At 38.9% G+C, this 23,552-nt stretch overlaps 1 protein-coding gene across 1 annotated transcript in view; it reads right to left on the bottom strand.

The window, feature by feature from the left end:
- DNAH10 (dynein axonemal heavy chain 10) overlaps window positions 1–23,552 on the bottom strand; it is a 49,986-nt gene that overhangs the window by 19,344 nt on the left and 7,090 nt on the right. Inside the window, exons 12-50 of the mRNA XM_030958928.1 lie at window positions 23,278–23,451; window positions 22,481–22,650; window positions 21,629–21,780; window positions 21,082–21,246; window positions 20,426–20,633; window positions 19,398–19,554; window positions 17,773–18,249; window positions 17,453–17,611; window positions 16,999–17,124; window positions 16,817–16,919; window positions 16,411–16,589; window positions 15,618–15,829; window positions 15,164–15,320; window positions 14,500–14,733; window positions 14,276–14,398; window positions 13,271–13,504; window positions 12,551–12,774; window positions 11,886–12,155; window positions 11,616–11,799; window positions 11,212–11,346; window positions 10,695–10,847; window positions 9,951–10,139; window positions 9,702–9,848; window positions 8,915–9,106; window positions 8,631–8,749; window positions 8,302–8,460; window positions 7,877–8,012; window positions 7,644–7,766; window positions 7,338–7,472; window positions 6,820–7,033; window positions 6,455–6,574; window positions 5,388–5,533; window positions 4,825–4,977; window positions 4,289–4,549; window positions 3,481–3,653; window positions 3,049–3,142; window positions 1,838–2,005; window positions 1,360–1,548; window positions 568–739 (exon numbers count right to left, since the gene is read on the bottom strand). Of these exons, the coding sequence (XP_030814788.1) occupies window positions 568–739; window positions 1,360–1,548; window positions 1,838–2,005; window positions 3,049–3,142; window positions 3,481–3,653; window positions 4,289–4,549; window positions 4,825–4,977; window positions 5,388–5,533; window positions 6,455–6,574; window positions 6,820–7,033; window positions 7,338–7,472; window positions 7,644–7,766; window positions 7,877–8,012; window positions 8,302–8,460; window positions 8,631–8,749; window positions 8,915–9,106; window positions 9,702–9,848; window positions 9,951–10,139; window positions 10,695–10,847; window positions 11,212–11,346; window positions 11,616–11,799; window positions 11,886–12,155; window positions 12,551–12,774; window positions 13,271–13,504; window positions 14,276–14,398; window positions 14,500–14,733; window positions 15,164–15,320; window positions 15,618–15,829; window positions 16,411–16,589; window positions 16,817–16,919; window positions 16,999–17,124; window positions 17,453–17,611; window positions 17,773–18,249; window positions 19,398–19,554; window positions 20,426–20,633; window positions 21,082–21,246; window positions 21,629–21,780; window positions 22,481–22,650; window positions 23,278–23,451 (6,886 nt within the window). The remainder of the gene's footprint in view (window positions 1–567; window positions 740–1,359; window positions 1,549–1,837; window positions 2,006–3,048; window positions 3,143–3,480; window positions 3,654–4,288; window positions 4,550–4,824; window positions 4,978–5,387; window positions 5,534–6,454; window positions 6,575–6,819; window positions 7,034–7,337; window positions 7,473–7,643; window positions 7,767–7,876; window positions 8,013–8,301; window positions 8,461–8,630; window positions 8,750–8,914; window positions 9,107–9,701; window positions 9,849–9,950; window positions 10,140–10,694; window positions 10,848–11,211; window positions 11,347–11,615; window positions 11,800–11,885; window positions 12,156–12,550; window positions 12,775–13,270; window positions 13,505–14,275; window positions 14,399–14,499; window positions 14,734–15,163; window positions 15,321–15,617; window positions 15,830–16,410; window positions 16,590–16,816; window positions 16,920–16,998; window positions 17,125–17,452; window positions 17,612–17,772; window positions 18,250–19,397; window positions 19,555–20,425; window positions 20,634–21,081; window positions 21,247–21,628; window positions 21,781–22,480; window positions 22,651–23,277; window positions 23,452–23,552) is intronic.

The raw sequence follows: 23,552 nt of genomic DNA, 5'->3' as shown, positions 1-23,552 counted from the left end.
ATCAGCTCACATTTTTGTTCTCTCAAATTGTGGCAAATACTGCAGAAGTAACCTAATGACAGACCAGGGACAGGGAAAACTAGAAAAAGAAAAGGGATACAATTAACTCATCTGCTCTCATATCAGACTGTGGAGGAATTTCTATAGGGAGGGTGGTCACACAGTGCCAGCTGCTACTCATTTCCAGCTGCTTCATTTGCTAGAAGATACCAAACTACATTTCAGGACATATATACATGAATATACATATAAACAGTTGCTGCAGTTCAGGTGAATGCTATTCAAAAGCCAACTGAAAAACAGGTGGGTTTGTGACCAAATGAAGCTGAAGTTTCCCTCAGTCTTGGAAGAAATCTGAGACTCCTGCAGCATCATGACCAGCATGAATGAACCCTATAACCTCTCCAGACACAAAAATGACTGTAAGAAGATTCCAGAAAGCCATTATTAAGGCCAGTATCATTTCAGGTAGTACTGAAAAGTGTAACTAACTAAAGCAGCAGAGGACACAGGGTGAACCAGTAATAGCTGTATCAAGGGTACAAGCAGAGAGGCTGCCAGTGGCACCTGAAGTCAGCATGTTGTTGATGAGCTCCAGGAAACTCTCTTCTGCCACATGGCCATCTGTGAACAAGAAGACCACTGACTTGTCGTAAATACCCAACTTCTCATACAAACTTTTCAAATCCTCTCGGAAATTATTTTGTCCGTATCCTCGACTCAAGATGATCTCAAATACCTAAGGATGAAAACATACACTGAGAAGACATAGATGGACCCAAGACATGATGGCAACTCTAAATTTCACTTAGACTGAATCAAGGGGGTTGATTTGGCCCCAGTCATCAGTAAATGTTTAAGTATCAATAAAATTGTGCATTCGTACAACCCCTGCAGGCTTGCATTTTCAAAATTGCTTTGTGTTCATGCTCCCTTTTTGTTCTTTCCTTCCAAGCCTTTTTAAGTAAAATGCCTCTGAGAGGAACATTTCCTCTCTGAAATAATACAGTATCAATCACAACAAGGCTCCTCAAGCAGCACTGGAGTGCTGCTGTAACACATTTAAGCATCAACAGCAGTAGTAAGGGACAATTAGTTGTTCATCACCAAACCCATCCTTGTTTTCCTTCCACAGTGCCAAAACCCAGATTCAGGCACTGACAGCTTCCTGCCCAGATCACACACAGTCATCACCTTGGACTTCCTGGCAATCACCTCACCTGCGTTTCTTTCCACAGGGAAGAGCTGCCAGCCTGATCTTGTCTTGACTGACTGACTCACTCCCATCCCCAGTTTAATCCCAATCACAGTTTTACCTTCCCTGTCTTTTTTTCCCAGCCAAGACACAGGGCCACTAACCTCACATCCAGCTGTGTGAGCAGCCAGTTTGGTCAGGGACTGCTTTCCTGAGCCTCCCACCCCGATGAGCAGGGCGTGCCCGCGGTCCATCCGGATGATGCGATGGATACGGATTAAATGCTCCAGAGCATCATCAAAAAGAACCAGGTTCATTTTAATATGGTATTCGTTGTAGTCATCCAAAATTTCCTTCAGAGAAAGGTGAACAGAATGTTACTAGGAGACCAATGAAACAATTAATAACATTAAGAAAATAGCCCATTCAGCAGCATTATTCCTTTCCCATTCCTCAGGGAAAATCAACTATTGGAGAAAACTGCTGACTCTGTAGCTGATCCTCAGTTTTCATCACTGCAAACCCCAAACTGGCATTGAGCACATAAAGTTCTGTGTGCACACAGAAGAGAACAGATTTCTTGCAGTTTGAGGCAGGCTCCTGCCCGTTCCTCAGGCACAGTTCCCAGCTGATGCACTCTACCTTAAAGAGAGCTTTTGCTAGTTCATAATCTTGGATATCTTCATAAAGACGAGGTTCTGCCTCATTCAGTGCTGTTCTGAAATCTCCAAAAAGAATGGGATCCCTCATGACGTGCTCCAAGTGATCGTCGAAATGCTCTTCAACCAAGGTTTTTATATGGCCTTGTACCTTCACGGACATGAAATGAGTCAGGCAACACAACAAAGCATTTCATTGTGAATCCAGTAATACTTAGAAAGGTCATAATGCAGATTTCTTGCTCAAACACTGATTTATTTCAAGGTGATACTTATGTCACTAGAAGATCCATAGATTACAGCCCCCTTCTGTATTCTACGTATGGTTAAAATTATCTAATAGGCAGTCCAAGAATGTTTCAAGCCAATCAACTGTACAACATCAAAACAAAAAGGGAGCAGCCTGTTAAATAAAACACCTTCTCATATATTGATGTAAACAGTATATTCATAAACTTCCCTTTTCAGAATTCATAGATGTCTCACCAGAAAGATCTCTCACAAAGTTTCAAAGTCTGCATTAATATTCTGCATTGTGAAAACTGAGCTGGAGATGTATCTTTGTATATTAGAGGAGAAAGTTTTAACTAGAAAAATCTGAAGCCTTCTTGGCCTACCTCTTTTTATCTAAGCAACTTCCAAAGCAAAGCAGGTTGCTTATAGATGAGTAGACTTTATCTCAATTTCTCTCCTAAATCTCGGGGTTTAAAATTGGCATTGTTCTCTTTTGTGTTTAAAGACATAATTTGAAGCATTTTCCAATTTGCACAACAGCCAGAACTGAATTCACTGTGTAAGAATTTGGCTTTTATCCTTTTTACTACTTGATTGTACAGTCACATTCTGGTACAATCCTTCCTGAAGGAAAATACTGACTTGAAGTCATTTCCTGAGTTTTCTCCTGTACTTCTTTCACACTTTGTCACCTGTACTTCTGCCAATCAATTTTCCTGGACAGGCAAGCCAAGTGATACTTTCCATTCCTTCAGCAGATCTGCTTTCTTAGTCTGCCCACATTGTTTTAGGAAAACATCTTCCATAGGCCGTGTTTTAAATTAATGAGCAACATATTGCTTACACAAATCTGCAGTCAGACAGCAAGACCCGAGCCCAGCGCTTGGTAGTGTTGCTGTTGCAAATTAATTGCCATAATAATAGTCAGTGACTATTAAAAAACTGAAAGAAATTACTCACCAATTCTTTGTCTGCTTCATTAATCAACCTGTCATGGAAAACCCTCAGGCACTCATTTCTCCAAACTCTCACCATCTGGGTCACTGTGTGAAACCTGAAATAACATCAAAATATCAGACTGCACCAAATGAGCTGACAGGATTCCTAAGGCCATATGGTTAATAACAAGGACCAAATTCTGGATTGACCCTTTTACTCTTTATGATTTAGTCCTTTTGCATTTTTACCTCTGGTATCTTATTTAAGAGAGACTAATGCATCAGTGTTTGGCATAGAGAGTAAGGTCACAATTTAGGATGTTCTATTTCTCATTGTGGTTTAATGAAAAGTGACCAAATGTGACTGATTTCCTGTACCAAATTACCTCAATTTCATTCAAATTCACCAAAAGAATAGGTTTGGGACCACGAAAGACAATTTTTCTATTCTTACCTTTCTGCATCTGTAAGAACAAGTCCATTATAGACCCTGGAAAGATCCCGCAGGTTAAAAATGTAGTGGAATTTGGAAGGAGTAGGCGGCAGGTCAGTAACGATCATTTTATAAAGTTCCAAAGTACACTGAGTAATCTTGTCAGAAATGGCTGATATGGACTCATTAAAGTTCTGCAAACATGAGAAAGAAGAGGTGTTTTCATGATACTGCCCAGACAGAATTCAGTGCTATTAAACATAATCTGCTTTCCAGCTTTTAAACCTGTTTGGTTCAAAAATTCTCTGTAGTATGAATATTCTACAGTTAAATGTTTAGGGCAGCTCCATCTTCACTCTGGAACCTTCTGAGTGCTCAAGATAACATCAAACTCAGTGACTGGAATTCCTACAAGATTTCTATAGCAAAATAATTAAATTGCATTTTTCTTATCTAATGTTGCAAGTACCTTGCCAGTAAAGCAGTCTGTTGCATTATATTACATTTTTCACACTCAATCAGGAAAAGATTTTCAGATCTTTATGTATTTGCTTAAAGGAATTGTAACCAAGTCATTCATACATTTCAACAAATGAAAAGTCCCAGGTTTATAAATTATATGCTGGCTTTAATGTTTACATATTACACAAGAATTTATCTAAACAAGGTAAAACCCATTGAGAAAGAGAAGAGGGAAAGAAGGGTTTGTGTGAGGTTCTAGGTAAAAAAAAAAGTAACAAAGATTTCAGGTCTTGCAACAACATAGAAATAAATGTCTATTTAAAAACAATAAACCTGTTGATCAATCCTTTAAAAACAGTGAAATTACCGCAGTGTGGCCTTTCAGGATGGAGAAGTAGATCAAATTCAGTGATTGCTCAGAAGGAAAAGGGATGTTAAAAACACTGAAGAGTGAGGTGAATCGAGGGTCAACTTCATTCCGACCTCCTCCAGCTTTGCCCATGGCAGCAACAAAACCCAGGTCTCGAAGAAATTTAATGTTCATCTCTTTACCACGATCGTACATGAAACCTTTCTCTAGCAGCAGCTTCAGCAGGGCAATGGGTTGTTGTGTGCCATACTCATCAACCTGTAGGATACACAAGAGTCAGGATACATCAAAGCACAGTACAACAGCTCACCAGTTACTGCTTTATTGTGGGAATATTGGGTTCCATACTCAGGAGAACATTACAGGGACTAAGGGACACTTTGTAAAGCTCTGGCACTGATTGTGAACACTCATCCTAATGTCTCCTCTTCTCTGAGATAAAGTAAATGCACACTGGATTTGTGATTGCAGGGACCATGTCAGTACCACCCCAAACGTTTCTATACTACCTGGAAAAAATATTGACAGCTTACCCTTGGCATATTCATATCATCCATGAACACAAGGAGACGTTTTCCCATGGGAGGGCCAAAAGTGTCTTTAGTTCGTTTTTCTACGTTTGTCTCCAGGTTCCTCTGAATGTCCAGGGATGTTGTACGAGAAGAGAAGTTAATTACCAGCACCAGCTGCAAACAGAAGGAGATTATAAGAATGGACTCTAACCCGTTTTGTTGGTTTTTATTCTTACTAGAGCTTTCAAAAATATTTTTTATATTAGCTGTCAGACAGAGGAAGTGCTGCTCAGGTCCACTACTCACTTGAATTACATGTGACAAAGAAAAGTAAGCCCACCCTTAGCACTTTAACAATATATTTTTACTTTATATAATTAAGTCTGTACAAGGTAAAAGAGGACAAAACATCTTTGATCTTGAAGGATTTTCAAATCAGTCACACCCTTTGGGTTTGGAGTGTGCAGTCACATTACCCAAGTCAATATTGCAACCCACAGACTCAGGCTTCACAATGCAAATTTTACACAAGGGCAAAGAATGAAAATGCAGTTTACTAACAGGGCAAAATGTATCACACATACATTAAGGTCTTTGTCCAGATTGCTTAGGAAGTTCTGTGTAGTTGCTGTCTTAGATGTACCCGATTCACCTACAAGAACAACTGGGCGTTTCACTTTGACCATCTGTCCCAGTAACCAAGCAGTGCGTGTAGTATCCACTGTGGGCACTGAAAAAGAGCAGGAACACAATCCCTGGCTAAATGAAAATGCACTGCAGCTGGGGGATTTAGATTTATAGAATAGTGCTGGAACACACTCTCAAGGTATTAACATGCAGTGGCACAAAGACATAAGATGAATTATCAATTCACTAACAATGCTGAAAGAAAATTTTAAGTGCTTAACCATCTCTTTTCAGTCTTTGTCATTGGGATCTTTTCTTCCATATATATAGACTAAAAAAGAAGTTATCTTTCATATAGGAGGGCCATGGTTTGGTTAAACTCCATTTAATCCCTATTTCAAGGATATAATCAGGATTTATTTGGAACATAAGCATTTTCCCAGAACTCTACAGAGATTAATTTTTTCCTACGTGCATTGCCTGCATTTGGAGCAACTTCAGAGATTATAAATTTATCTCTTGTGTCAGTGAAGTTAACCTGTGCTTGCTGGAGTATCACTGTATATTAATGTGCCCAAATTTGTCTCTAACTATGAAAAGCACCATTAGGCAATGCTTCAAGTAACAACCAATAGCAGCCCTAAGAATGTAATTTTTATCTACTGAATACCTGAACCACAAGCTGATGTTTTCCTAGAATTTCTGGTAGAGTAAACTGTGAATCTTCTGCTATTCCAGCTTTTAAAGGGAATTATTAGCTCCTAAAGAACCTTCATTGACTGAAATGTGCTTTCATCCTTTCTTCACTTTTTTATTACACAATGCTGTAAACATCAACTTTATGACTGCTAAACGACTTTGAAAAGAACTTTAAAGAAACTGATTTGTGCCATCACAAAAACTGAACCTGAGTAGATGACCTTCAGTACAGAAAAAGCATGTCTCATGTTAAGTTGCCATGCACTCAGTGGTGGCACATTACAAATTAAAAGCATGTCATCACTGTATTTTATCTTATACTCACCTAGAATGTCAAGAAATTTCACTTCAGGATTATGAATATATTCAGGAACAAGTTGCATCCAAGGTACCCACATTTTTTGAGATTCATCAAAATGGAAGTCATACAAAGTTGGCAGCTGACCTGCAAACCATTAAGCAACTGCAAGTTTTTTAGGACACTGAAATATTTCCTAAGAAAACATTCTGATTGAGATGAAAATGAAGGGTAAGATTATGGACCAAGTTAGGCAACACTTTGTTCTATTTACAAGTCATTTAACTCACTAAGTCATCAGCCAAAATTCCTCTACTCTAGCACCTTCATGAAAACCATCACTTTTCTATTACAATGAATGGCATTCAGATTAAATTATGACAAGATCCTACCTGGCAGCTCCCCTGGCTTAACCAGGACACCCTCACTCTGAACAACAGTCATGCAGGAAATACGTTTAACGTTTTCATCAAATTTAATTCTCCCAGCATCAAGAAGAGAAGCACCTAAGGAGCAATATAAAGCTTCCAAGAAAAAACACTCCAGAACATTAGGATTTTCAGGCTGTACAAGTAGGACATCCAGCATCACAGTCAACTGCACGATCTGTTGGAAAAAGGACAAATCTGTAAAGAAAATTGCCCTTTAGATCATGAAAACTCTTAATATGCTTTCAGCTGATTGCTGGCCTTTTGTTCTTACAAATGGATCTACTGCTGTATGTATTAAGTTCAGTAGAAGAGCATTGTTAGGTGCTGATTGGTTTGGTGTCTCTGTGCGCTCATCAGTAGGAAACTGGCATTTCAGCAGAGACTCTCCTCCTGTTCTTTCTTTGGGAAGGTTTTACTTTCTCCATCATTCCGTTTTCTTTTTAGTTAAATGTGTTCAATCTTTATTCTCTATTTCTTACCATATTTAAATCTGTTTGAGGAATAATGGTCTTCAGCTTTCGTTCCTGTTTGCCATCCACAATTCCTTCTATAATCATATCAATAAGGTAAGGCACGTACTTTTGAAAGAGACGATCCAATTCCACTTTCTCTTCCTAAGGAACATAAAAAAGGCAATAATTCAGCTGGAAAGAAAAATATTGACAGCAGAGCTTCCCATCAATACCTGGCTGACCAGGTATGATTGTTCTTGAAGGAATCAATTCTACCAAAGACTGTCTACACAGTTCAAAACAAATACTCTGAACAAGTGCAGAAATTCCCACCTCATTTTCTCTTTTTTTGACCCACTTCTGCCAGTAGGGTTCATATCTCAAATTTTTAGGATCTACAAAGACCATTCCACAGCGGGATACTGTGGCAGGAGATGCATACTGTAAGTCCCCAACCTATAAAAGAATCACACAAGATAATGGTAAACTGTAACTGCTTTTCAGGCCTTAAAGCCCCATCTGTATCTAACTCTTCCTGTGTATTAAATGGCACAGTCATTTCTTACCTCAAACAACAAAGCACAGTGTGCCTGAAGCCTAATCCGCTCCCCGTTTGCCAGGGTCAGTAACTTGTTGTCATCCATGACAGAATTCATGTTTTCAACCCAGAGAGCATCCACATCTCCATCAAAGAGAATGTACCTGTGTACAAGAGCCATGGGGCACTGACTGATCTCTGATTTTCCTAACATATTTCTGAATTCAGAAGTGTCAACAATGGTGCCTTTATTAGTTCAGGTTTTTGAAGTCTACCATTCATTTTTTATAATTGCATTGTTTCACTGAGACTAGGAACTCACAGGAGACAGAAAGAGCCCTGGACACTTTCTACTTATTTATAATTTGGTTTTTTTAGTGCCATATCAATTTTTTTTTAATTTATGTAAACCCTAGGATCTCAAAACCACCACTATGATTTCTAGCTGCCTACCTTCTCTCTTTCTTGTCAGTGGGTCTGTTGATTTCCCGAAAAATGTTTGAGAGGACTCCATCTGTCCAGTCTCGTGAGACAGGGTCAAGGATCCCATACAGTTCAATCACACTCATAGCTTTAGGGTTCAGTGTGTAAAGCTTTGTCAATAATCCCAGCCTAAAGATACAGCAAGAAAAGCAACAGTACAATGTCACACTATCATCTCATGCTAACCCAAGCAAATACCCTGGGCAGCTCTTGATCCTGTGCTGATCCTGACATGGCTGGACAGGGCTGAGTAATACAGACTGTGCCATTTTACAGCCTGGTTTACATTCTACACTCACTTGTTTTGGGCCTGGCACAAGGTTTTAATAACAACTGTCTTGCCACCTCCAGTAGGTCCAACCACCATTGTGGTGTGACGAGTTAACATTGTCTCATACATCTGAATTACTTTATCCACCTGAAAAATAAACACGGATTCAGTAGATTGCTGTCATAACTCTGTGGACAAGGTTAGCAGTGGGTCCATATCAGATAAATTTTCCTGGAACCACCCCAGAGTGCAACAGTGCACCTGTAGCCTCACATTTACAACAAAACCTCAAGCAATTAATATTTTTTATACCTGGACTGGTAGAACAATATAACCCCGTTCTTCCAGCACTTGTTCTACAGCATCATTAAGGTCAGGGTAGCGGACTCGAGGGCAATCCAGGCCAGGAAATAGGTCAGAGATTAGGCCAAGGAAGAGAGGTACATCTTCAAATACAAATTTAGGAAGATTCATATCTCGCAGAGCTCTCATTAGTACAACATCCTAGACAAAACATAGCAAAATCAATCTTTACCAAATATTTATTCGATAAAATGGGGTACTTCAAAACTTTAAATCTTTAAAAACTATTGCTCAATTATTTCAGTGCAGCTTTTAGAATGTTTTTTGTCATCAGTTCCTAGTGGAAACAACAGAGGTTATTTTATATGGATTAAGCATATCAATAACTAGCATATCAATAACTATGGATTAAGCATATCAAGAATAATACACTGCCTTTTCCTACCATGCTAATCAAATGCCAAATGGCTGCAGTGGCCCACACCACAGCTTCCCCAAGCTGGAGCACTCACTGTTCATAAACCAGTTTTTTTATCCAGAGATACTCATCTGGCTATTTGCATTCTGGACTTAATAAGCAGGAAAATATCTCATTTTCCATAGATTTCCGTACTTTGACTGCAGTTCCAATGGCAGAAAGCACAACAAAACTCAAAAAGAACAAAGGGAAATAATGAGACAAATAACACCAATGTTCCTATTTCCAAACCAGACAAACTACTTCAGATGGGGAAACGCATTACCTTTCTAATGAAAAAAAGATTCTATGCCCAGGGTAACTAAGCAGCAAATCTACCTCATCGAGGTCTGCTGATCCTCTTTTCAATTCTCCAGCCATTACCAACACTGACTTAAGGGCCCGCAGTCCAAAATCATAGTGATGTTGTTTAGAAAGCTGTTCCCTTGCCAACTTGTACAGCACTGTCATCTTTTTGGCAAGGACCTGTTTGAGATTTAAATTAAATGATCACAAATGTGGACATTGCTACCAGCCATGCAAACATGGGTGGGTAGGTGGGTATGGGTAACAATAGAATCTTCTTACCTTTGCTGTAAGGAAGCCTTCAGAAAATAGCATTATTTCACAGATCTGCTGAAGATCTGGTACAATAACAACCACGGGCCTGAACAGAGCTTTTACAGACTCAGGGAGCTCAGTCCGGCCAGCATAACCAGGATTCATTGTAATGAAAATACCAATACGGCTGTCAAGGGAAATCTCCTGTCCTTCAAACTAAAGGCATAAGAAAACATTAGAACAATGTGAATTAGGAACTAAAAAAAATAATACTATTTGCTCAAAGAGAAAACCAATAATACTGGGACACCCACTTAGGACAAAGTGCTAAAATATTTAGCTTTAGAAAGTCATCATGATACAAACAATGGGATGAATGCACCTTCTTTAAGATATTTCACAAGCCTCAAATTTTCAGTCTGAGGTTTTTTAATTCCAATATGCATCAGTAAATAAAGCCTCACAATCCACATCAAGTTAAATTACTGCTGTTCCTCATTACTACTAGACTATCACACAATTTACTTGCTATTATCCTATCAAGATCACTTTTATCTCATTTCACAAAGGAACAACCTAGCAAAGGATTAGGCAATCAGCAAGGATTTAACATCTTTCAAACCGAAAGCACATACTCTGGAGTTTGAAATGCTCACCACAAACAAAATACAGAAGCAGCAGCCCTTTGATCTAATGACAGGGTCTAACCCTGTATCTTGCCCTGAAAACCAAGATTAGCCTTCACAATTACTTCTCTTTTTTAATGTTTACCTGAAACCTTTTCCACCCATTCATTAAAGCATTTCGGATTGTCTGAATCTGGGAAGAGATGACTGAAAGCACGGAAGCATCGATGCGATTGAATTCATCAAAGCATCCCCATGCACCACACTGGGCAAGGCCTGAGAAAATTTTACCCATTGCCTAAAAGGAACAACAAGAAAAACTTCTCAACACTGACTGTGCAAAACTTTCAGCATCAAAAAACTTTGGAACACGCTAAAATACATAATGGTGGATAAACTCTGGTCTTGCAATAATTACTTGCCAAGGGCAGACTGCCTATCATAAACATATCATACTGTCATTGCTTCCCTGCTTGAAAGGGCCTAAAATTCCTTAAGAAATTTATTAAAAATCAACACTTTTTACTAAATATAATTATCAAACAGCATGGTATCTCTAAGGGAGATACTTATGTAGAAGTTCAGAGTATGTCCTGATCCTGGGCACTGATAAAGAGCAGAAATTGGCATTTTATCAGAGAACATAGATCTTTAACTCTTACTTTGAAGTCCATGCCTTCTCCACAGTTTGTCACTACACATAGCAAGCCCAGTGCTTTGGCCAGATCCTTGGTTGTTTCTGTCTTCCCTGTACCTGCCGGCCCTGCTGGTGCTCCTCCCAAAAACATTGATAGAGCCTTTGAAGACAAACCAAAAAGCAAAGCACAGCTTGAATTAGATTTATGCTAGGTTGGTAACAAAAGCACAAATCAATCCTTGGGTACAAAAACTTTAAACTTTGTGAACACCTTCTACATTGTCTTTGCAGCAATGAGGTGAGAAGGATATCACAACTGATTTCAAACATCTTAGCATTCACACAGGGAGACAGCAGGAAGAGGCAATAAAACCAGGATGTGCCTAAGTATAACAGGGGCTTGCTAGCACAATGTCCCTGAGGGTGTACCTGTGTGAGGGTGAGGTAGATGCGGTCGGTGAGCGGGGTGATGACGAGCCGCCCGTTGAGCCCCATGTACTCGTAGCCGTAGGAGAAGGCGCCAGTGCACTGCCGCACCATCAGCTCGTCTGGCTCGCGCTCCCAGTAAAACCGCAGCTGGCTCTCCCACTCGAACTCCTGAGCCTGCAGAATGCTGCACACAGAACTCACGTCAGCCTAGAGGATGGCAGTACAACTCCTAGATTCGGTGTTTGCTCAGGAGTTGGAGGTGGTGCTTACCTGTCTCTGACGAATATATCAATGATGTCTCTGGCGTGCACGTCGATGATGAGAACAGTGTTGTATTTTTTCCTGTCATTTTTGCTCAAGGGCATCATAATGCGGGTAACCAGGTCATCAATTTGCTTGTGCATTTTTTTAGCATAAAATTTCATTGCCTGCTTTTCTCCCATTTTCACTTTCCGAAAGACATCCTCTACCTCCCAAGTCCACCACACTTGATTAGCAGCAAGCACCATCATGCCTTGGAAGAGCAACATCCAATCAACTCTATGTAAAACATATACAGTGAGGGAGGCTGAGTTACTGTTAATTTTAAATACACAGAATTCTATCAAAGTATGCTGTGAGATTTCAAAAGCCTAGAAAATATTCTGATAGAAAAGCTGTTTGTTCCAGGTATAAAATTTCCAAGTGGTATCCATTGTGAGAAAAACTTACTGAACACACAACACCAAAAATATAACTCAAGATTCAGGGAAATAAATATGAGAGATTATGCATTCTTCATGGTTGGTTAAAATAGTGCATATGAATGTATTCATATCCCTCCACATAGAGAAATACAGACTAAATTGTGCAGGAATTGTAAAATGATGCCTTAACTTTTCTATATCATTAACACATCAGGTTATTTGTGTTACCCTTGACACTGATTGTTTCACCTGCTTCTGTCTTCACAATATCGAAAAATGGCTTCCTTGGTGAGGCGCCGGTTGCTCCGTCTCATTTCCTCCAGCACTACTGTCATCCAGTTCTCCACTCTGCCCACAGCATGGACATCCTGCCTGAACTCCATCACCTCCCCCTCTGCTGAGATCATGGCTGTGGCAATTTTCTCATCATTGTCACCGTCCTTAAACCTCAGCGAGGCTACATTATCAAACATCTGAAATGTACCAACAAAGAAATTCACATTTTAGAAACAAAGCTTCCAAATGTAAACGTATGCAGCCCCAGCTCTCCTCCAGAGAAATGGATCTGACTCCTAAGTAATCAAACATAAATGCTGATGTATAGCCCAGCAGCAGAACTGCAGAATATCAAGAAAATAATCAGGCCCAAATGACATTGATTTTTTTTTCCCCCCTAGAAAATAAGAGCTAGGAGGAGCTACAATCTGTGAGTAAAGTTCTTTAATGATAAATCATTCTGGTGTATCATGAATGTTCCTCTACCATAATTGCTACCAAGCAGCGTGAGAGGCAGCAGAGACTGTGCATCAGATCTGACCTGGTTATTCAGAAGCTTCTTCAAGATGCTGCCAGGATTCTCCTTGTATGCAAAAAATATTCATGCATCCTTATGAGTATGTACAGTACAGTCTGTTAAACTTTTTAAAGCACTTAAAAGCACAAGACACTGTGGAAAGCCAGACATTGTACCTTTATCATGTGTTCCTGGACACAGAGTGCACTGCTGCTGCCAAGGATACTGAGCAACTCGTCATCAGATATAAAGAAAAATCTGGGGAAAGCATTTCTCTTGGAATCCAAATAATCATTCAAGCTTTTCTGGCATTTCTCCAGCACATCGTTTATATGGTGGAGTTCTGATAGACGATTTGGGACTTCACAGCAATTTTTTATTGTCGGGTCTTTTACAGTTTCTTCCATTATCTATACAGGGAGAAAAGGGAGTTTAGAAAATGTTGAACAGCAATAGGTTATATAAATTATATTTCATTAATGACAAAGCATGCAAACAGCACAAGCAGTACAAGTCCTTATAGAAGTGAATCAAAGGTTTTGAAATGGCTTTGAAATGGTTTTGTGGTGCTGCAGTGCTGTACGAAAACATGAAGGTAGTGTGTTTATGGAGATAGAACTATAAAAGCAAGTGCAAGCCCAACAAGCCTGTATCCCCAGTCAGGGCAGCTTAAGCACACACCTGACTCTGCTCCTGTACACAATGGTACTTCATGGAGTGATCAAACATCATATTTCAAAATCACAGCACTCTCTCAATTTTGCACATGGGGAAGTAAGTCAGCCATATTCATACCAGGAATATGTGTTCAGTATGGGAACAGTGGCATGAAGCAGGAAAGCCTTTTTAGCATCTACATAGGTCCTCAATCAATAGGAACATATCTAAGCTTCTTACCAAGGTAAAAGTAAAAAGTCGTAAACAATGAAAGGAAAAGGAGATTCTGCCTACTCCATACTGCCAGCCAAGGATCTCACATCTGCCCATCTCAGCTAAATCAGGAGAAGTCTGCTGGTTATGACAGATGTGAAGTAAACCAGAAAATTCCTGGGTTCCCTAATCTCATATTCAATTAATTATAGCACATCATTCTCAGTATTACACATCACAAAAGACTATAAGTAACTATGGAACTGGAAGCAAAATGCACTAAATATGCTGATCACAAGTCAGTTACTTGCCTGTTTAAACATTTGGTCTACACGGTCAAACATTTTGACTTCCTCCGGAAGCTGTGCTCTGATATCTGCAGCAACAAAAATGCTCTCCAGGTACATCCATTTTCTCTGAACTGATAACCAGATCTACAAATCAAATGTTACCATCAGAGGAAACAGAAATGCAATGGAAAATTTGGATTATAAGTAATAAACATTAATTATTTATTCCAGCACTTTCCTCCTACCTCGCTTACTTCACTAATCAATGACAGAGTTTTTTCCCATTTTTGAGCAGTTGAAAGAAAAGGACCCACAAAGCGACTGCCCAAAACACTCTGAAGATTGGCATTGTTGTCATCAAGAGTCTCTAAAATTTCCTCTACAGATCCCAGAATAAAGCCTCGTGTCTCTGTGCCTTTGGTGTACACTTCTACAGGGAATTTCATATTTTCCCACGTTTCTATTATTTCCTTCAGTCCCTGCATGTGAACATAAAAAAACGCATATTTCAGTCTTCAAAACTGGAGGTCTATAATCTTAGCAAAAAAATGAAACAGCGAATTCAGATAATTTTTTGCAGATTTTCTAACTCTGGTTTATAAAGAACCAATCTATTTCAAAGAATGATAGCAAGAGAGTTGATCCTTCTTCAGATCCATTTTCATAGGACAAACTTTCTTAGTATAATCATAGAAATCCAATATGCTGCTGCCAAACCCAATTCTGCAAGGATCCTGTGCCAGTAGGAGCTCATTAACAGAGCTGTAAATCCCAGCTCATGTAGCTCATGGCAGCTCCCTGAAGATGGCCAAACTTGCAGTTATGCCAATTTAAAAACCTTAAATAAAACTGATTGTTGTCATCCTTGTCTTTTTGGTGTTACAATGATTCTATAATTCAATATATTACCTTCTCAATGCTAAGTTCTTTAATAGCAGTTCCAACTATATCACTGATAACCACGGTGTATTTGTGAAGTTCCATGGCAAACATATTTTCCAAAGTGAATGTTTCTGTTTTCATTTCAAACCTTGTTCCTGTTTTCTCCATAAGGTCTTCCCAATGCCTGTTTTAAATTGACACATCAGTTTAACACCATAATACAGTAAAAAACAAAAACAACTGTAACATATAATAATGAACTTAAGTTAAGCATTCTGCTGTTTAAATAAGAACTACTAGTCTGAATAAATAAATTATTCCAGTCATTGCAGCACCTTCCATGTTATTACACAAGTTCACTAGGCAGAAATACATTTCCAAACTCCAGGACATGGCATGACCCCAGTAATGGAAACTGAAAGTTCTAACAAAACACATCAAATACTTCTATATATAGTGATACAAATAAATCAAAACAAACCTTTCTCTTAAAGCTTCATTTTTCAAATCAAGCAACAAAGGAATGGAGTTTAGAAAAGCCTTCAGGTTTTTATCCAGTTGCTTACATATTGCCATACCACGCACTTGTCTGGGCAGCTTCCGAACAGCTTTCAGAAATCCTTCGGTTCCATCCTGAAGAACCTTGACATTGAGGTTTATCCAGAGTGTCTTAGACCATTTCTCTTTAGCTGCCTGCAAACAAGGACATTAAGAAGGGGGGGAAAAAATCATATTCCTTTTAGTTTTGACCCCCAAAAGGTAATTATATTAACATTTTACAAACATAGGGAGAGACAAGGTCATGTCCAGGACAGATTCATAGCCAAACACAATCACTTGCATAAAATATAGTAAAAAGGGAATATGGAGAACAGGACCATACTTTACAGGGCATTTAAATTTTGGAAAAAATAAAACTTCTTTAAAATAGTTAAAGCCTGAGATACCCACTGTCACCTGTACACATCCTATATCCGTAGTTTCACTGAACTGATCAAGAACCATGTGCTGTAAAATGGCATCCAACAATTATTAGAGGCTGGGAGAAGTCTGTTCCCATCTGTTGAGAGGATGTGTTTGGTCCACCATGGAGACACTGATAGTGCTGCACTAATGATATTAAAATCATTTCACAGGGCATAGATTATTCCATGCAAAGGGTTCAGAGTTGACAGTAACTAGGGGGCAATGCAGCCTCTTCTTTTGTCCCCATCTTTGCTGTGTGTCTGTGCATGAATACGTCTGCATCCCTGCAGACTCAGTGTGACACTCACTTTTTGTTCTGCATAAATGTCATAGACCTGCTTCATAGCTTTTGCATCTTGCTGTGCTTTTAATAAGTTTGGGTACACTGTTCCTGGCATGCCCAGAAGTTTCTCAGCACTGCCCAGTTCCCGCTGCCTTTCTTCCAGTCTCGCTAATTCTTTTTCAAACAGAGCCATGAGTTCTAGTCCTGGGAAAGTAGAGGGAAATTTACAGATAAATCATCACAGGGATCGTCATGGGAAATAAGACAGAATTTGCATATAGTCTGTGAATGTTCCAGTACTAAAAATGTTCACATTCCCAGCTGATGAGTTTGTATATTAATAAGGAAAGCATAATTTTCTTGTTTGACATAAAGTTCGAATTGTCTGAAGACTAATGTTTTCAAAACATCACACACATTAGTCCATCTACCTTTATCAAGATCATCTCCAACAACACCAGGCCCCTCAGTCAAGAGTTTCTGGAGAAAATCTTCTGTCTCTTTGCTGTAGTCTGCAATTTGTTGCTCTGTCACCTAAAAAGAACACCATTTAAACAGTTCTATTAAACAGTTTCCATTTCTAATTGTTTTCTATACTAATTACAAGTATTACCTTTGTGAATGCTTCTTTTACACCTCCTTTACAATCTAGGTTGCGAGTGATTTCTGCTGCCTCCATAAGGAGAGTCTCCCACGCTTCCCTAACACTGTCAGATTGCTCTAGCTCTTCTTCAGGTACCTAAAACAAAACAAGTAGCACCTCTCACAAGGTTTAATAGACACACACTTTCACAAGAAAGTGAGGAATATGTGTTCACATTACAAATTTGCAAAACACAAAACCAATACTGAAGCGACAATCAGATTTAAACAGACATATGTCCATTTTAAAGTGGGCAGAGTGATTTGAGAAGGTAGTCTGGACTACAGAATCTCCAGACATCCCTTCAAACCTCAATAACACTAATTCTGTAACACATCTTAAAAGGAAAATATTTCTTCATTCACATGTGAGGCATCTGTGCCCTTAGCTCAGATCAGAAAGGTTTGATGAGACATGCACTTACTGGAAGATTGTACAATTCAAGAGTTCTGTATCTCTCCCCAATGTCCAAGTATCTCAGTTCCACCTCAACAGCAATGTCTCTGACCACTGCAAATGCGCCCAGGACAACTCTGAGATCATCCAGGGTTTCAGGGGGTTTATTCAGATTCTCTGATAATTTCTGTAAAAAGTAAAGATCTTTTCCAGAATCAAGACTGACAAAGCAATTGTCAGAATTACAATAATGAGTCAAACACAAAACACAAACAAATAATATGCCAGATTCATTTCTTAGTCTATGTGATAAAGATAACCAAAAAAAACCAAACTGAAAACACCTACCTGAATCTCATCTTGAAGGCTGAGGAGCTCCTCTTTTGCTAACTCATTAAGCAACTTCCCAAGTGACATCATCCAGCTTTTAGCATTCTCCTGCACTGCAGAGGCTAAAGGAGCCAGCTGAAGCCTGATAAATTGTTCATCTTTAACCAAGGGCCCTTGAGCTACTTCCTGAGTTACCATCATATAGAACTGCAAGTGCTCATCAAAGACAACACAGGGAGGCTTTTCTGCAGCTAAACGGTCCAGGACTGCGTCTTTGTCTGATTTCCACAGCTGGTCATACTTATTCCATTGGTTCAAACACTTCCTGAGAGATTCCAGGAGATTTTGGACATTCTGAGTGATGAGAACAGCCTGTTCAATTACCAGAGGGCTCTGGGAGACGTCAGTGTAAAAGCTGAAAGTGACAACTTCATCCGCCCTGACGTGCTGAGGAGGGCATTCAATGCACGTACCGTGCATCCATCGTACGAAATGCTGGAGAGTTTTAAAGACAGGGTCAGAAAACAGTTCCCTTGTTGAGTCATTTTAGTTAAATCATTCATAGAATCAGCTGGGTTGGAAAGCCCTCTAAGATCATTGAGTCCAAGCAGTCCAGGACTGTCAAGTCACCCACTAAATCATACATGCCCTCATGTGCCACATCTACCCATCCTCCAGGAATGGTGACTCCACCACTTCCCTGGGCAGCCTGTTCCAATGCTTTCTTCCCTTTCAGTGAAGGAGTTCACCATTATTTAGTACACAATGTAGGAAGTGGTATCAATGATTTCTCAAATCAATTGTTTTTCTGACAGCAAAAAAAGAGATCACACTTTCCCATCAACTTGAGAAGAGTTCATTTCATCCTAACAAAACTTTTCCATGCATTACTCAATCTGCTTCTAAAATCTCCCTGATTATAGCATGACAGAGAGGAAAAGGTATTGGCTCAAACAGTCTGAATGCAGCAGTAGAGAACAACAGCAAATCTGAGAAGAAAAAGCACACTTAAACTAAATTCATTCATTTAAGGTGACATCTGGAATCATTTGTCCATCAGCAGAGGTCAGGAACATTGTCACATTATTTGGCTTCTTTTCAGGAAAGCAATTCAGTGTGAAACCACTTATGCGGGAAAATATTGCTACACCATTGCCAGTTAAGTTAGATACCTAATCTAGGTATTTGCTGTCCTAGATGCCATTCTCCAACATTTTCTGAACTGTTTTTTCTGCTGCTTCTAATGTAATGTAATGTAGAGGAGGCCACTCATGTTCCTTATTCTACCAGCTTATTCATACATCAGAAAGCAACATCTGCAGTGCAATCTGAGAAGTACTTCCTTCTGATGTATGCTGATTTATAGAACCAAATCATGTCCTTACACTGCCAAAACTCCTAAAAAGTCATCAACAATTGTACCTGAGTAAAAATCATATGGATTTTTTTCCCTTTGATCATCAGTTTGTAAAATCGGGACAGTCTGTAAAATTAGAACAATGTACTGGATATTTTGATTTCAAGATAAAGCAATATGAATCTCCCCTTTGACATTTATGCTTACCCAAGCACAAAATAAGATTAGTTTCGCTATAATCACAAGCAAATTCTGGAAACAAAAAGAAATCTTTATCAAAAATCACCTTAGTGACCTCAACACAGTCTTGGATAGATTGCATAGTCATTTTTTCAATCTCACTGTCATTAGGTTGCAGAGTTATCTCAGGAGCAGATAAAACAGCTTCTACTTGTAACAGTGGCACATTTGCAAGAATAGTTGCATTAAAAGCCTGTAAATTCCTGAGAAAGAAAAAAAAATAGCATCAAAGATAGAAATAATCAGGTGCTGCCCCCAGGAAGATGCCCCTAGAAAGGCTGCAATTTTCAAGCGTATGCTTAGATTTGCAAGCTGAGTTATCACTGATCCCAGCTGGAAACACTGATGTGTCTGGGAGAAAAACGGTCCCACTAAACTGATGTAATGCAAAAGCTTGACTTGCTAAAAGAAGCTGTTGGAAGGAATGAATGGAGATATTTTGGTGCAAAAGGATCCTGCGACTGTGGTCAACTTCACTGCAAGAGCCCAGACAAGCAATCATGGCAAAGTCATCTGAGCGTGGATCAGATTCCAGAACAAGGATGATGGGAAGAAGAGGTGGAAAGCTTAGATAGATTTTACAATAGAGCTGCAATGCTGTATTGCAATAACACCTTGCTTGTAAGGGAAGCCTTTATAATGCCTTGTTGCAGCACTGGCCTCAGCCACTGCAGAACAAGTAAAATAATTTTTCTTGGACTCATGTCCCATGCAGCACAGGGAGGCACCTGGCACCCAGACACCAAGTTCTCAAAATCATGTTCTTTAGGAGAATAAAACCTGGATTTTAGAGATAAACTAGGGAAGTGCAACTACACACATTGCAGCAAACGTGTCTTGTTTTTCTCTTCTGCCAACAACATGCCAATATTAATTTTTTCAGAATCTGGGTTTCCTCTGTACCTTGTTATCAGTTCTCCATTCTTCACAGGAAAAAATCAGTAGAAATACAAATCTTCCAGAAATTGTAAGTCACTGATGGGTTTAAACAGAATGTCAGTACACACACTCATCAATAGATCCAGGAGAACCTGAAGACGACTGGAAACTCATTTAAGCAAACAATTCACTTACTTCACAATTAACTGTATCAACACCTGATAAATCCTGTTTTCCCAATATGCATAATAGGAAGCCAATTTTGGAGATTTGCCACTGTTTGTATAGGCAACTCGTCTTTCCACTTCTATTAGCAATTGTGGAATTGCAGAATACTTTCTAACCAGTTGTTCCACATCTTTTGCTTGCTCACACTTAACATAGTCAAAAAATTCTTTTGCTCCTAAAACAGATACAAAAACTAGCATTATTAACTGCAAAAGATCTAACAGTTTTATACACTGGAAGTGTATACCTGAGTTTTATTTGTGAACATGAAATTGATCTTATATAATGATAAAAAATATCTTAATTTATTAATATTTCAGCCCTCTGAAATATGGATTTTAATCTGATTCAATTATTTAATAGCAACCTTTTTACAGCTATGAAGTGTTGAAAGAAATTTGATCCATCATCCACTCAAGTGACAGAGAGATCTGGCAGACAACCAGCTCGCTGCCATTTCCATCTGAGGAAACCAGTTCCATCTTCTGTTACACCCTGAATTACTACTATAGCCAGTTTTGGTAGCAATTAAAAGAGTTGATCTTAGTAACTAAGCCCACAAAGTAGCAGATAGAGAAAAATAAAATACCACAGAGTCTGGAAATGAAAATATAAAGACTTACCAGGACATTTGTCACCATTTTTTGAATGTGGAAACTTAAAGAGATTTGTTGATTCTATGGACTGAAGTTTGTTGCTTATGTCTTCAGAAATTTGATGAATCTGATGTACAAGTAACTCTAATCTCCCAATGGTTTGTGTACATTGGACAATAAATTCACCAATACCTTGAAATAAATCAAAACCATTTGTTTTTTTCTCTTTTAACAAGTATTTCATCAATGCATCAAAATTGCCACATCCAGACATGTTTTATCTCTAAGAATGACCCAAGGTTCTGCAAAATCATAGATTAGATGTTTTCTCAGCTAATTCTTCATCTTGCTCCCTTTACAGTTTTTAGCTAAGGGTTTCTAACCATCTCCAGCATTTAAATATAATAAAAACACAAGAAATATCTCCTGGATCAGAGTTTTGTCTAACCTGCTATTCTGCCCCTGTGGCAAGAGGATGGATCATATGTTCTGCCATCATAAAAAGTACAACTGAGGAGATGTTTTAAACTGAAAACAAACGTCTAAGGCCATTTCAAAGTAGTATCTCCATTACCTACAGACTTCCATGTGAGTCTTTTGTGTCCTGCTTTCAATATTCTCCAGAGTTCTTTGACCTGGTGATCAAGAAGTTTGGTTTCTGCTTCATTCATCATCTCCATTAATTTGTGATAGCGACTCAGCATGACTTTCATTTTATTTGTGTACCTAAGGAATGTAAGAAACACAAAAACTCAAAACACAAAAATTCTTATTTTCTTGAAAAACGGCCACAAACTCCATCAAAGAGCAGAGAACTTCCATCGTTATATTCAGACTTCCATATAAAGCAAAATTTGCAGAACTAACCAGTGAATACTTATTGATTATAAAAGTAATTTATTTCCCACTGAAAACAAAGAAAAGTTTCATATGGTTCCAATAGCAGCTGGACAAACCTCTCCTGCCCCATCTCAAAAGTTATGGAGACAGCCCCAGTTTGCAGCACATTGGTGAACTGAACAGGTCAACTTTAAAATCCATTTAGGAATTTATTGGCACATCTGTGTGCTAAATGTCTGTGACAATTTAGACACAACTGACTTACCCAAGGCTGTACAGGAAGAATGCAATAGTGTGTTTAAATGAGCTTAAATCTAAATGTCAGAAACAATTCATTGCAAATTATTTTCTTCTCAGGTTTGGACAAGTTGTTAATTTGTATAACAATCCTACAGCATAAAGGATGCAAACAGTGTCAGAGAAAAGCTTATCAGTGCAATATGGCCATTAGAAATTGTACCCTTAAAAAAAATCACTAAGGGGTCTCATGTTTCCAAAATGTGATGACTCAGGGTCTGATCCTGGAGTGAAATCACTTGAAATGCAGCCATAAGCCTGTATGTGAGATATTCTGTTACAGCCTTACCTAAGGTATTTGTCTTCCTGTAATGCCACGTATCTCGCCATTTCTGGGACTGGAAGCCCTAGCTGTTCCATGTACTTTGTTTCAGTGATAATCTCTTGGATTTCAGGAGAAAAATTCAGAGCGAAGCTGACACTTTTCCTGACGCTGACAGGCTCATCTGTTGCAGAGCTCTACAACACAAGAAAGCAGCAGAAAAGAGAGGAGCAACAAACTTACATTACAAGGTAAAGGTGAGCTTTTGGAGACATTTGATAAGGCAGAAGGTAAAAGTCAGAATGACTGACATTCAGAGCTTGTGGAAATGCCTTTAAAATTTGATAGTAGCCTTAGCATTCTTGCTTCAGAAATTACACAGAACTACCTTTTCAATTGTCAATCACAAGAAACAAACCAAAGCACCTCTGTTTACACACTGCTGCAACCAGTTACAACAGAAATCCCAGTGTAAATTCAGCCAGACAAAAGTTTAGTAGGAACAGGATTCTGCAAGATCTCTGCTGGAAACCTGCCTCTACCTCAGTCCCAAGAACTGTGGCCATGTCCCAAAAATGTTGTACCAAAACCTAAAAAGTTAACAGGAACTACAGCACAGAAGAACACACAGAGAAACAACATTCAATCATTTGCCAGGTGATTCAGAAACTATGTCTTATAAAGGGCCACAAACAATTCTCAGCTCAGAACTTTTTTCTAAATCTGTGTTTAAAACATTACTCTCAGAAAATTCTCACTGACATTCAGGTAAGTTTTAGTTTTCCCCTCAGAGAAGCCTGGTACACAATCTTCCGACATTTCACCTGCTCAGAAGTCTCTGGATTAACATTTGTTGCAGCCTCATCAGTGACAAGAGTCAGTAGAGTATCTTTCAGTAACAGTGGAAGCACATGTTCTGCCCTCTCTCTCCACTGACGGTATTTTTTAGCTTCATACTCCTCCATTTTCTTGGTCACTTGGAGATATTTTTGTTGCACCTAGAAAGAACAACTCTGTATAACTCATTTTAAAGATCATGAGAAATGTTTAACTAACATGCCCTAACATGGTCTCTCAATATGGTTGCTGGTTTTTATTA

Source organism: Camarhynchus parvulus, chromosome 15 (genome assembly GCF_901933205.1).
Source record: "Camarhynchus parvulus chromosome 15, STF_HiC, whole genome shotgun sequence".
Classification (NCBI taxonomy): Eukaryota; Metazoa; Chordata; class Aves; order Passeriformes; family Thraupidae; genus Camarhynchus; species Camarhynchus parvulus.
This window is presented reverse-complemented; position numbering and strand designations above follow the sequence as displayed.